Genomic DNA, 14,043 nt, shown 5'->3' on the forward strand with positions numbered 1-14,043 from the left:
AAATAAATCGTTTAAACATAAATAATCGTACAGAGGAAAACATTAAGGAAGGAGAGTCAAACTAATGTACTGGGAATTTGGATCTCCCATAAGAAGTATGCGCAATACTTTTATTCATCATATAGACTGGAGCTGCGTATCATTTCTTCAATCATTTTCAGAAACCCGTTAACATCACTATCCTTGTTTTGAAGGCTTTGATAACTATTATTACCACCATTAATTGTGCATTCTTGCATGTGCAACCTCGAAATTTTCTTCATTTTTTGAACCAATTTTTCGTAATTTTCAATTTTTTTCTTCATCATTGTGTTTTCTTTGCTTATTTGGTCAAATTCCCTTTGAAGTTGTAATTGTGACATTTTCTTTCTCTGTCGACACTTGGAAGCGGCAATTCTGTTTCGTTCTAGTAGCCTTGCACGCTTCCAAGCTTTAGCACCGTCTTTCAAGCCTGCAGTATTGTTCTCTATTTTTTGGGGTCTAGCTTCCTGCTTTATTTGGAAGGTTGCTGTAGTGTGCATAGAGGAGAAGGGCGCGGTATGTACGTCTTTCTCACTATTAATATTGTTTTTCAGTGCAGAAGTGGCATCCTTGTATTGTGGTTTTGAGTTGGCATGTGTTAAATTGACATCAGGGCATTTCGATTCGTATGGAAGGCTGCTTGAAATATTCAACTCGGCATTTTGGCAGGAATTATTAACAGTGTGGTGATTAACGCCATGGGAAATTGAAGAATGGACGGATTGATTTTCGATATTATGATCATTAATGTTTTGGCAGGAAGAAGAAGAGGAAACGGAAGAATTAGAGGCTGGAGTACATGGATGCACATTCAATTGAGCGTTTTTCCATGCCTTAGTTTGCATTTGAGCTTGTAATCGGAGTTGCATGTTGATGTAAGCCTGATTCATTGTGGAATCGCCAGATGGGATAGAAGGCGTGGCAGAAGGAATGTCACAAGTGGCTGCTACTGCGGGTATGTTAAGCTTTATATTGCTATCATACGGGGTCATTGCAGCGTAGATATTCTTGCTACCTGTTTGAGGTGCAGCTTCGGGTATGACTGTAGCTTGTTCGTGTGGTTGTGGCACGTTTTGCAATTCGTTCGAGCTAAAGCTTGGGTATATGGCTGCGCTTGGATTTGCCACCTGTTGAGGATTGGGATTCTGTTGCGCCTTAGACGATAGGATCGGAGGCTGACAGTTGTAAAGATTTTCAACCGTTTCTAAGTCTTCGCCTAATTGACTAATCTGACCATTGGAGATAGATATGCGTCTTTTGTACACGGGCTGATCAAACGCTGGTAAAGAACTTTGAAAAATGGGAGGGTTGGTAATGGGAAGATGGCTGATGTCGACGCCAAAGGGTTGAAACATTGGACCCAGGTTTTCTTGCACGCTACGGTCATGCAAACTGTTTTGGTGATGAAAATTGTAGGCAGAATCCACAAGACCAGGACCCGATGGTTGTTTGTATATAAGCTCCTTGTTTGAAGATAGAAAATCTGTATATAAGAGTGGGTTCTGCCTTCCATCTAGGAAAGAATCTGGACTTGTAGCAAAATTATGCTTATAGTCCATACTTTATTTGGTTCCTTAGTCGTTACCTGGTGTTATTCCAGTACTATTAATATAACTCAGTACAATTAGCTGCCGTGAAAAAAAAAAAATAATAAGAATACAGTTTCTGCGCTTTTAGTCGGTAAGCACTCAGATTGAGAGATCTAGATTTACTATATTTTAATAATAACCAGTTAAAGCAGATTTTGAAGATGAACTAACATAAAAAAAATTGATGAATTATGTAACATAATCTTCTGTACCACCAGGGTAAATCGCCAAAGAATATCTGCATCTAAGAACAAAAGAAAATGGTGCCCTAAATATCTTTCAGATGAAAAACTAATTATATATCACTACTAAAAAAAGCCAGAAAAAGAAAAAAAGTAAAATAGAAAATAGAAAATAGAAAATAGAAAAATAGAAATTAAAATTAAGAGCATTTTAAAATTAAGTCTACAAAGTAATACTTGGCATATTGCTTAACTCCTCACGCAGAGCCTTAGCGTACCACTATTTTATCTGATACCACAAAAAGCTGCGCTTTGATGGCCCAACGGGGATATAATCGCGCCACTGCTACTCATGTGCTGCAAACTAACAGTGCCAGCAGAAGCGAGCATTGAAAAACTAAACTTTGCCTTGTTCTGCTTACTTCATGCAGAGGTACAGCTTCGATGTCCTAAGGTTGAACATCATCTTGCTTCGATTTCGGTAGTAATCATTTTGCCTGCACGCCATTGTATGAATCTCGTGCCACTCCCTTTTTAACTCCGAGATACAACTTTCCGTGGGGAAAAGTACCGTAGTATTGTAATTTCGAGAGCATCTTTACGGTAATTGCCCCTCCACACCCAGACGTTACACAACCCTTAGTAAACAGCTGCGGAAAAAAAGTGTGCCTACGCACTGTACGACTCCTGATTGATTCCTTCATTAGCACTGACTGGCTTACGGTGCACATAAGTTATTAAGAGCAGTTTAATTCAGTTGCTGAATAGTCACGTTGATGAGCACGAATACCTGAAACACCAACGGTAATGAATCAATTGGCCTAGCGCATCGTTGTGTGCTTGGGTGTGCCGCACAATGGCAACCAAATACTGCTCGTTCCTGCACTTCGAAAGAAAAGCAGCCAAAAGAAAACGCGTTTTCCTTTGCGAGCGCTGGTTTGTTCCTCAGTTTGATAGAGGCGTTCAATTGGCAATTTGGGCACTAACACCGATGATAACAAGATATCTTGACTTTGACCTCTGATATTGAGGCGTTCCAACCAATAAGAGGGGCTGACGGTTGAAAATAAGGGTAAAAGAGAGCTATTCGGGTTGGGTCGCAGATTAACTTAGAAAACATGTACATGCAAATGTTGTTTTTTACGTACAGAAAGAGGCTGATGGAACCAAAGGAAGCAATAATTTGCACCTTGATATTTTGCGCTTTCTGCTTTTGAAACCTTATTATATGCCTTTACATATACTGTCACGCGACATTTTCACCTTCTACAGTGTTTAATGAAAATCTGGCTTGTGTGCATTATCTTTTTTGTGAAAGTTTATCTCCGCTTAAACAAAGCGATTGAATCTTGTCTACGTAATTGGGCTCGTGGGACCAAAAGGCTACTATTTTCCAGGAAATTGAAGACTTTGCAATCGTAACAAGGTTTCTTTCATCGTTAAAATACAATCATACATAGAGATATATGGGCAAAAACCATTTCTTGAAGGATTTCTCTGCTTTACCGGAGGACGTACTCATAGAAAACGAGAGAGGCATAACTTTACTTGGTTACCCACTATTTTCTCCCAAGATTTTACTGCCTCACGTTGACCCACCACAATTTCAAAGACTAAACACTGAAAATGGCTCGTTAATTGCCCTGTCGAAAAATACTATATCGAACTTCATAGAACTGTATCCTATCGATCTGAGTACTGAACGCACTGCAGGCAGTAGCAGTTCACAGATGACAAAGTGGTTCGTACTGATGGATTACAAGGAAAAGTACGATATTGACGATCAAGGATGGTGTTATAGCTGGAATTTCAATAACTCTAGGTGGAAATCGAAAAATGGCTTGGTGAGAAGAAGGGTCTGGGTAAGACTACCTACGACCAGTCATGGATTAGATTAGTAATAGTTTACGCTAATATTAAATTGTTTAACAAACTAAGTAGTCAAAAAAAAGAAAAAAAAAAAAAAAAAAAAGAAAAGGTGACATTATGCAGAACATATTTTATCGATCCGCTTATGTGCACACAGTTTGTCCAGCTAGGCTAGAATATTATTTATTATTACCATTATTATTATATTATTATTATTATTATCATCATCATGAACCTGATGATCCGAATTGTGAAGCCCACTTTTCGTACTTCACTAATCCGTCCTGGGATACAGAGGGCTTGATATACACTAAACTGTTCTTAAAATCCACAAGGCCTATGGGTCTTATCATCTCCCTCTCTGTTTCTAATAACTTATCACCCAGATCTCGTAGTGGGCCCATGGCAGCATCCTTCGCTAAAGACGTTATATCACTTCCTGAATAGCCCTCAGTAATCTTTACCAGTTCATCAAAATCTGATTCGGTTAACGTGTGCTTTTGATGGGAAAGAAGCTTCTTAAATTGAACGTGTCTGGTCTGGTCCTCTGGTAATGGGATATATTGTCTTCTCACAAATCTTCTCCTTGCAGCCTCATCAATAGACCATGGTAAGTTTGTCGCGGCAAGTACCAGTACCCTTGTATCATCTTCGTCGCCATTGGTGTCAGAATTGTTAGTGTTACTTTTGTTTGAACCAGCCGCTGCGCTGGACAAGGATGACCACTGAACAAGAAATTCATTCTTTATCCTTCGGCTTGACTCATTTTCATTTTCGTTATTCCTACTACCCATGATAGAGTCAATTTCATCAACAAATATTATAGAAGGTGACAATTTTTTGGCAATTGCAAATAGTGCCCTCACTAATTTTTCACTTTCACCCAAGTATTTAGATGTCAAACTGGAAGCACTAATAGAGAAAAAGGTGGAGTGCGACTCTGTAGCTACAGCTCTCGCTAGCATTGTTTTACCTGTACCTGGTGGTCCAAATAAGAGCATCCCCCTGACTGGTTCACGTAACCCCCTGAATAAGTCTGGTCTCAAAAACGGATAGACAACTGCTTCCTTCAAAGAATATTTTGCACTTTCTAAACCAGCAATATCATCCCAATGAACTTCATCTCCGTGCACTACGATTTCGGCAAAAATTTGCTTTGCAGCTTGCCTATCTACACCTTGTAAACTATCAATAATTTCATCTTCTAAAATCTCCCTCAGGACTTTCTTGTCTATTTCAGGCTCTTCTCTTTGCTCATTTAGGGAAGTGGCATGTTCAGTGGCATCTTCTGTTCCAACATCTTCTATTTTTGGAGAACCGATTTTTTTTTGTGCTGGTATTTTTCGATTCGTTTTACTCATAGACGTGGTTTGATTTTTCGATGGCTTCTTATTCTGGGATGCACCATGCGAGTATGGTTTTGAGTTACTTACAGGTCTGGAAGGATGGCTACTCGTTTTCTTCGAACTGGAATTTGGGACTTTCGCCGTTTTGGATTTCAAAATGGGGTGACTCTTCTTCGTAGTGTTTAATGCGGGGTTACTCGCAACCTTTTTGCTGTTCAGAACTCTCTTAGCAGCCATTGCAGCCGTTTTGGGTTTTTGAATTACTGAATTTGGAACAGTCAGAGAAGAGGTCGGAGACGATGCATTGGATTTGATGATTGGTTTTGTATTACTTTTTGATCTTGTAATAAATGTTGGCGTTGATTTAGTGATAAGAGTGGGCGTTGATTTGGTACCCTTTAAGTATGGTACGTGATTATTCTTCATTAATTTTGATATTTGAGGATTCCTAATCTTTGATGAATCCATAGTAGTAGAAGTTTCTAAACTATGTGGCTTTAGAGCGCCAGTGCTGGACGCTCTATCGACATTTAATAAAGGAGGTGGAGGTAATGAAGGAAGAGCAGGGGCGGTAGTCGGCAGGGACTGTATGCATGATCCGGGAACATTTTCTGAAGAACTTACACTCTTATTACTGGACGTAGAAGAAGTAACAGACAAGTCAGACATTTGCTGTTGAATTGCTTCTAACGTTTTTATACGTCGTCTTTCCTCTTTTTCTTCTTCTTCTTCTTCTACGTCGACTTCGGAGAAATTATCATAGTAATCGGACACATCAAACTCGAAACCATCACTTTCTTCTTCATCAAAAACGTTGTGTCCTTTTAAAATGCCGACATCGTGATCATCCTCGTCATTAGTCAAATCTATCAATATTGGCTCTGAGATATATTTATCTGAGTACAGTTCAGTTTCCTTCTTAAGTGGAGGATCATTGTGCTCAATAGGGTTCTTGTGCTGTCTGCTTGCATTGTTGGATAAAGGCTTAGAAGGTACAAAATTTACTCTAATGTTCTCCGCATCTTCTCCGCGTTTTATCGATGTGCTGTTACCATATGATGATAGTGAGGGGTTGGAGTATGCGGTTTTATAGCCGCATGCATTTCTATTTCTTAATGTTTTCATCATTCTTCCGGGAACCATTTGGAATACAGGAGGTGGTTCAGTAGACCTTGTGAAAGATGAGCTATGATTAGTGTATGTTTTGGATGACGGCATATCATTCCTGGGAGCAGGCTCTTCTCGGACCAATTTTTTGACTCTTTTCAAATGCATAACGCTCTTGTGGTACAATTCTCGAATACCGTTCTGTAAACTAACTTCATCTTTCGTGTATGATTGAGTATTTGGGTAGTTATGCTCTATCAATGTCTGTTTGAATAGTACATCAGTGGTAAGCGCTTTCCATCCTTGCAATGCTTCTTTATATCGTTTTTTCTCTTCTAGGTTCAAGTAATATATTGTCTCATTGGCAATTCTACTGTAAAGTTCTGTAAAGTCGGTTAACGGTTGTTGAGGTCTTCTCCGTATCTTGGTTAATCTCGTTAAAATATGATGGCTTCTTTGTGAATCCATAGTGTCACAGTGCGATATAATCAATCCTGGTAAAACCGCACGAGTGAAAGGGAAAGAAAAATTGCGTTTGTTAGCTGCAATAAATGTAAAAAGACTATATTAAAAAAAGAACTGCAGCCTTTATTATTACCAATATATTTGATAAGAAAGTATATCGGACGCGTATTGTAGTTCTTGGGGAGCCGGTTGCTGTTGCTTCAGCCTCTTATGACCGTGAATCAAGAATTTTTATTATTCTTGATTTCAATTTTCTCCGCGAATCTCGGCTAAGATGCTTGGGTTGCCAGTGTTAATTCCATATATATACTGAATAATAGAAAATAAGTTAAAACATAAGTGCTGAAGACTTGAAAGGTTGGTGTGAGAAAACCCGTATGCCTGTGATATGTCTAGAATACATAGGGTTTTTTTTCTTCGCTTTGTAATTGATTGCGCTATATATGAAAAATATACATGAGGCGTTATTAACTTGCTGAGCTTATCTGGCCACAGTATGTTTTTTGTGTTCCTTCTCCTGCTCACCTAGGATTAGCTCTTCAAAAACTCTAGCTTCTTCAGCTTCTTCTGGTGACCTTCTAGCACTGGCAAACTTGTGGGCAATAAACAGCATTGCTTTTGCCTTTGCAATACGTTCCTTGGAAGGGACCTTTTTATCGTTTAGAATCTTATTGCAAACGTCTTTTAGTTTTCTTTCCAGTTCAAATTTCGACATAGCCCACATGACACCAAGTGCCTTACCAGCCATTGTGGACTCAAATTTGGCACGTTCATATTGGTCTAGTTCGTCAGTATTGACTTCACTCATTTTTTCCATGGCTTTTTGAGCTTCTAAGCCTGTAGACAATAAATTGTATGCTGATTTAACAGATCTAGCATTGTCGCGTGTACCAGTGAATATTTTAGAAATTCCGTAAGTCTTCTTGGACATGATAAAATTATTCGCTTTTGTCTTGTAAACCCTGGCCAATAAATACAATAACTCTAGACCAAAACTTTCTAATTTCAAATCCTCGATTTCTTGATCTAGTTTTCGCGTAAATTCCTCCAAGTTATTGGACTTCACAGCAATTAAGTACCTAGAGATTTTTTCGTTCAGTTTTTCTGCCAACTCGTCGACTTGTTTCATCATATCTTCCCGTCTTTTTTTCTCCATTTCCATTAGCTTCTCTCTTTGCTCCTTCGATAATTTATCTTTTTTCAAAGATTCAGCTTTATTAGTGTCATGCTTAACCATTCCACCATCAGTGCTCTCATCTGCTTTTTCGGTTTCAGTGGCTGCTGTACCCTCCTCATCTTCCTTTCCAAACATTTCTGTTGCCTCGTTTAGCTCTTTGAACAAAGAAAATTCTCCAATCCAATCTTTGAAGCCATCACCACCGAATATTGCTGTAAAGTATTCAGAAGCATCTTCAAATCCTTGCTGAGGAACAGCATCCTCCTTACCAAACTGGTCATACTTGGAACGAAGCCCTGGATCACTTAAGACTTGGTAGGCCTCGCCTACGGCTTGAAACTTTGCTTGAGCATCTGGGTCATCAGGATGCTTGTCCGGATGTGTTTCCATAGCCTTTCTACGATAGGCCTTTTTGATTTCAGTGGGCGTGGCCTCAGGCTTGATGCCCAAAATATCATAATACTCCGTCTCCTTTACCATATTCCCTCTTTTCTTTTCCTTTGAGTTAATACGTCTTAATTACGTGAAGCCGACAATTATCTAAGTTGCTCTTTTTACAGGCGTAAACCATTGGAAAGCAATGGTTACGGCTAACCGCGGATCCGACTATATCACCACTTTAACACTTTATCGTCCCTGTTTGTCCTTGGCAGTGTACATTCGCCATCAAATTTTCCGTTCTCCGCCCCATCTTGGTATGACGGGCGAAAACACCGCAGTGACGTTCCCAGGGTCTAAAACAATCCATAGGAGAACCACTTCGATTCACTGTCTTACTTCTCAAATACGAAATTTTTTGGATTAATCATCATTGTTTATTTCTGAAACGCTAACCGAAAGTCTTCATCATTTGATTTGACTCTAGCAGATATTCTCCAGGAAATGTTAGAATGTCCGGTAATTCCGTTTGCTATATTCTATTTGTTGATACTGATGAGCATCAAAAAATTATGTAATAAGGGTATCAATTCGCATTCTTATATTTAATACATACCCAGTTGTTTGTAGCTGGTTCATATTTAGCGGCAATTCTCTGTTGCGTAAATGAAAATATTAATGTAAACAAAAAAAGACCAAAACATTTTAGCAGTGTAAGAAGGTGTACTGATACAAAATGTGTTTAGAGTCTACTGATATGTTACTGACCGTTCGTTGGGAAAAAAATACTGTATCATTTATTAATCAAAAGCGACTTTTGGTGGAATATTATGATATGTGTTGTTAAAATATGACGTAATTTTAGAATTGTCTGATTCGTATTCAAATTTGGTGAAGGAATAACGCAGAGTTGACAATTTAATAGAATGGATTAATCGTAATTTTCAGAAACGTAGAAAAAGAAAAACAATTAAAACATTATATTAAGATTATTGATTTGCCTTTTAAGGGTCCATACTCCTGGGAGAGAACATTCAGGATAATATATATACCTGAGAAACTGGCGAGTAATTTGATAATTGTTCGGATTGCATTGTTGCCGAATCCTATAACATTAGGTATACATAGTATACAAGCAATTCTCCCGACGTTATAGGAATTCACAAAAGAGAATCGATGGTGTTACTTTATCTTCCTTCCCGTTATACTTTGTCTTTCATTATCCTATTAGATTACATTTCAGTTTCCATCAATTTTTGATGGCTGTCTCTCAATTTATATTATCTTCTTATACCGTATATGATGGTATACTAGTTTACAATATTAGACGATGGATGATGATTGGTTCTTATCATAATTTGATTTCGGCAGAAGCAATATTAGAGGTATTGTTGTAACGAAATTCCAATGTCATCTGCTTAGTATTATTAATGTTACCTGAATATTATCACATGCTGCTTAAAAATGTGTTATAAGTATTAAAATCTAGTGAAAGTTGAAATGTAATCTAATAGGATAATGAAACATATGAAACGGAATGAGGAATAATCGTTGTATCACTATGTAGAGATATCGATTTCATTTTGAGGATTCCTATATTCTTGGGGAGAACTTCTACTATATTCTGTATACATGATATAATAGCCTCTCCCAACAATGGAATGCCAACAATTATCGAATTATTCACCAGTTTCTCAGGTATACCTTGTATACCTAATATCTTGTATACCTGATATCATAATGTTCAATAACAGTAAAGTGCTAATAATTATGTATTTTTTTGCCGATTTTTCAATATTTCACCTGTTTATCGGTGTCAAAGTACTACGTTTAGTTTACTGTAGGGTTAGTTGATTTTTTTACGGCTAAATTTATGTTGTATTACGGGCTCGAGTAATACCGGAGTGTCTTGACAATCCTAATATAAACAGTCTTAGGGAAGTAACCAGTTGTCAAAACAGTTTATCAGATTAATTCACGGAATGTTACTTATCTTATATATTATATAAAATATGAATCATATTAAGTGGTGGAAGCGCGGAATCTCGGATCTAAACTAATTGTTCAGGCATTTATACGTTTGGGTAGTTCAGCTAGGGAAGGCCGGGTTTTATCTCATGTTGTTCGTTTTGTTATAAGGTTGTTTCATCTGTGTTTTATGAACGTTTAGGATGACGTATTGTCATACTGACGTATCTCATTTTGAGATACAACAATTTACAGTTGTACTGGTCCTATAGTGTAGTGGTTATCACTTTCGGTTTTGATCCGGACAACCCCGGTTCGAATCCGGGTAGGACCTTTTTTATTCATTTTTACATAATATATGCTGAATATATTGGTTAAAGAGGTTTTTTTAGTTCCCAAATGTCCACAGTAAAGTAGATAAAGCAATAGCTATTTCCATCAAATCCAAACAATATTGTATTACCCACTTATTATTAAACAATGCATTTATTGGAGAAACACCCGCTTTCCGGGTAATAGCAGTCTATTTATTCTCATTCATTTATAAGCGGCGGAGAAAAATGATTGAGGAATTGATATAATTACACAGTAACTTTACGGAGCCTAAGGTAACAAGTGAAGTTTGGATAGCAGTTTTATTCCCATTTTTATCTGCAGTATAGGGAACTTGGAATCACCTTTTGAAAGAAGAGAAATGCCTGGATTTACAGCTCCAACAAGAAGGCAGGTGTTGTCTTTATACAAGGAATTCATCAAGAATGCTAATCAATTCAATAATTACAACTTCAGGGAATACTTTTTAAGTAAAACAAGGACTACTTTCAGAAAGAACATGAATCAGCAAGACCCAAAAGTGTTAATGAACCTATTTAAGGAAGCTAAGAACGACTTAGGTGTCTTGAAAAGACAGTCTGTTATTTCTCAGATGTACACATTTGACAGGCTGGTCGTAGAACCATTGCAAGGAAGAAAACACTAAAACCTGGCCTAACTGGTCATTGCATGTAAGAAAGAACTTTCCAGTAATTTTTTCCTTCTCACGTCAGGAAATTCGTATGGTTATATCTTATAGAGAGGTGGCCGCCTTTAATTTGGAAAAGATATTATTAGATGATATTCCTAATTTTCGACCGATACTTTGCATGGTTGGACTTCAATTAGATCATGTAATTTACTTCCTTAATATCAATAGCATTTCTTTTTTGGTAGAAGATTTTTCTTTTCTTTTCTTTTCTTCAACCCACATGGGACTATAAGAGGAGAGTTTATAGCTTGTATATAAAACGCTATAACTAAAACATAAGCCCACTCTGAGGTGAGATGTCTTTACGGTATGATAACAAGCTGATGCAATGAGAGATCCTATGAATTGCTTGGATTCTTTTACATCAGGCATAAAGTTTCCGAAGTATGCAATAAAATGAGTATTTGCTTATTTATTGTTTGTATCGGGCGATCTTACACCTACTTTATGTGCGTAATAGTTGCATCTTCTTTTTTCGGACCATTCCATCGGATAAACTTCTTAGGTAAAAGTGAAAAAAAAAAAAAATTCGCTTATATATTAATCAAGTCATCACTTGGAAGCCGTTCTCTTCCGTTTACAACACGAAGAGCCAACTGTTTTCTTGTGTCATTCTTTAGCACTCTTTCTTTTTATTTTTACATTTTTTAATTAAGATCACCAAATATACCGGGAATATAATGAAGAGAAAAACTGCTGAAGTTAAAGGTGAGAAGGAGAGAAATTCCAAACAAATTTCCCTCGAAGAGGACAAGATAAAGGGTATGTTCAACCCTAAAATCTGGGACAAGACTTTCCAGGATGGCTTGAAAAAGGAAATTGAAGACTCTCAGCCTTACAACTGGGGTACTATTCATGAATTGGTTAATGACGATCTTCTACGTGCTGTTCGTAAAGAAATAGAAACTGAGATCCATTTCACTAAAAAAGAAACCGATATCTATAGAGTCAACCAAAGTGGTGACTTGGCCAATTTGTCTGGTCTGGACTGGGATGACTTGTCCCGTTTGCCTAATTTGTTCAAGCTGCGCCAGATTCTGTATTCCAAGCAATATCGAGATTTTTTTGGCTACGTCACCAAAGCTGGTAAATTGTCTGGTTCTAAGACCGACATGAGCATCAACACTTACACAAAGGGATGTCACTTGTTGACTCATGATGACGTTATTGGCTCTAGAAGGATTAGTTTCATTTTATACCTACCAGATCCCGACAGAAAATGGAAATCGCATTATGGTGGTGGTCTAAGACTTTTTCCAAGTATTTTACCAAACGTTCCACATTCCGATCCATCTGCTAAACTAGTTCCACAGTTCAATCAAATTGCTTTTTTCAAAGTTTTACCGGGTTTCTCTTTCCACGATGTCGAAGAAGTCAAAGTTGATAAGCACAGATTATCTATTCAAGGATGGTACCATATTCCACAAGTTGGCGAAGAAGGTTACATACCTGGTGAAGAAGAAGCGTGGGTCCGTAACAACACATCCACTTTGGCGCAGATTGAATCTAATGTCCTAGAAGATTTTGAATTTCCAAAGGACGAGAGAAATATTTTATCATTTCATGAAGTGAAGCACTTTGAAAAAATGCTCAAGGGCGATGCTGGCGCAAAAACTGATAACACACCTAAAGAATCTATGACTAGTGTGATTTCTGATTCGGTTAAGTTGTCTGAAGCCGAGTTCACCTATCTATCTCAATACATCTCTCCTGAACATTTAAGCTCGAAAGGTATCGAAAAACTACAAAAGCAGTTTGTTGAGAACTCTTCTCTACAAATTGAGTCGTTTTTAAATGACGATAAATCAGAATTGTTAAAGAAGGTTATCAAACAAAAAGAGTTGGAACAGGAATGTCCTTATCATTCAAAAGATGTGAAAGCTCCGTGGAAAACGGCTATTCCTCCACACAAAGCCCGTTATTTGTACATCGACGGTAAGGAATACCGTAATTTCCAAACAGAAGCTGATATTCTTGAGGCGCTGAATAACAATGATTTGCCAAACTTTCAGTTTACTAAGGACGCAATTAAAATTATCTCCGATGCTTCCGGAAATAGTAGGGAAAACAATTTTGATGCAGAATTAGCGTTGATTGACCTAGCTGTATTTCACAAGAGCACAATTTTCAAGAAATACCTAGCTCTTCTAACTTCTTTGTGCCCAGTCAGTGAGCAAATCCTTATTAGAAGGTTTAGGCCAGGAATGGATTTCACATTGGCCACCAAATGTCGCTTTAATGAACTTTTGAAAAGCAATCCAGATATAATCGATGCTGTCTTGGAAGGTACTTTGTGCTTGACACCTTCTGCCGGTTGGGAATCCGGAGAGCTTGGTGGTTACGAATTGTACATGATGGACGACGACGAAGATAATAAGCAATACTTAAAGGAAGACGTTGAAGACGCTTCTGTTTATCGTGCGGATGACAGTGGTGATTCAGTATTGATTAATGATCCACCTGCTTGGAATACTTTCAATTTGGTCTTGAGAGATGAAAGTGTTTTGGAGTTTGTTAAGTACGTCAGCTGGAGCGCTAAATCTAGTAGATGGGATGTCAAAATGAAGTGGGATGTCAAATCATGTGATGAAGATGGTCAGGAAGATGAAGCGTAAACAATTAACCCGTCTTATTAAGTAAATGGCAGCTTAGATATTTATAAAGTTGTATAATAGAAGTAATAAAATTATTTGAAAAGTTATTCGTCAATTTCAGCTTATTCCTCTGGCGTGAATATCATTACCATAATCCAAATTCGAGTAAGCGAATAAAACGGGTATATTAAAGAAATATAAGAATGAATATAAGTTTAACTTAAGATCTAATTGCGATTCTTTTTACATATTGTATATTTACAGACAGAACTATGAAATGCCTTATTTTCTTAATTATTTCATGTGGAGAAGCATTAGTGTAG

The 14,043-nt window shown here is 37.5% G+C and overlaps 6 protein-coding genes and 1 non-coding gene across 7 annotated transcripts, besides 3 other annotated features; 4 read left to right on the plus strand and 3 right to left on the minus strand.

The window, feature by feature from the left end:
• Nucleotides 1–110: 110 nt before the first annotated feature.
• On the minus strand, nt 111–1,580 carry ACA1 (Aca1p; the record flags this gene model as incomplete). Its single annotated transcript, NM_001178936.3, has 1 exon — nt 111–1,580. The coding sequence occupies one exon, from the start codon at nt 1,578–1,580 to the stop codon at nt 111–113; it is 1,470 nt and encodes a 489-aa protein (NP_010964.3).
• Nucleotides 1,581–3,258: 1,678 nt separating this feature from the next.
• On the plus strand, nt 3,259–3,690 carry SPO73 (Spo73p; the record flags this gene model as incomplete). Its single annotated transcript, NM_001178937.1, has 1 exon — nt 3,259–3,690. The coding sequence occupies one exon, from the start codon at nt 3,259–3,261 to the stop codon at nt 3,688–3,690; it is 432 nt and encodes a 143-aa protein (NP_010965.1).
• A 198-nt stretch (nt 3,691–3,888) lies between these two features.
• On the minus strand, nt 3,889–6,582 carry SAP1 (putative AAA family ATPase SAP1; the record flags this gene model as incomplete). The annotated part of the gene is made up of 1 exon (NM_001178938.1): nt 3,889–6,582. The coding sequence occupies one exon, from the start codon at nt 6,580–6,582 to the stop codon at nt 3,889–3,891; it is 2,694 nt and encodes an 897-aa protein (NP_010966.1).
• A 478-nt stretch (nt 6,583–7,060) lies between these two features.
• CAJ1 (Caj1p) lies at nt 7,061–8,236 on the minus strand (the record flags this gene model as incomplete). The annotated part of the gene is made up of 1 exon (NM_001178939.3): nt 7,061–8,236. One exon carries the CDS (start codon nt 8,234–8,236, stop codon nt 7,061–7,063), a length of 1,176 nt encoding a protein of 391 aa, NP_010967.3.
• A 951-nt stretch (nt 8,237–9,187) lies between these two features.
• Nucleotides 9,188–9,410: a long terminal repeat (Ty1 LTR).
• A 113-nt stretch (nt 9,411–9,523) lies between these two features.
• Nucleotides 9,524–9,831: a long terminal repeat (Ty1 LTR).
• A 177-nt stretch (nt 9,832–10,008) lies between these two features.
• Nucleotides 10,009–10,349: a long terminal repeat (Ty3 LTR).
• A 15-nt stretch (nt 10,350–10,364) lies between these two features.
• On the plus strand, nt 10,365–10,436 carry YNCE0014W. The gene has a single exon. It is a non-coding gene; the product is annotated as a tRNA-Gln (tRNA).
• A 360-nt stretch (nt 10,437–10,796) lies between these two features.
• Nucleotides 10,797–11,081, plus strand: ISD11 (Isd11p; the record flags this gene model as incomplete). The annotated part of the gene is made up of 1 exon (NM_001184330.1): nt 10,797–11,081. One exon carries the CDS (start codon nt 10,797–10,799, stop codon nt 11,079–11,081), a length of 285 nt encoding a protein of 94 aa, NP_010968.1.
• A 725-nt stretch (nt 11,082–11,806) lies between these two features.
• TPA1 (oxidative DNA demethylase) lies at nt 11,807–13,741 on the plus strand (the record flags this gene model as incomplete). The annotated part of the gene is made up of 1 exon (NM_001178940.1): nt 11,807–13,741. The coding sequence occupies one exon, from the start codon at nt 11,807–11,809 to the stop codon at nt 13,739–13,741; it is 1,935 nt and encodes a 644-aa protein (NP_010969.1).
• Between the last annotated feature and the right edge of the window lie 302 nt (nt 13,742–14,043).

The sequence above is a fragment of the Saccharomyces cerevisiae genome, chromosome V (genome assembly GCF_000146045.2).
Source record: "Saccharomyces cerevisiae S288C chromosome V, complete sequence".
NCBI classification, from domain to species: domain Eukaryota; kingdom Fungi; phylum Ascomycota; class Saccharomycetes; order Saccharomycetales; family Saccharomycetaceae; genus Saccharomyces; species Saccharomyces cerevisiae.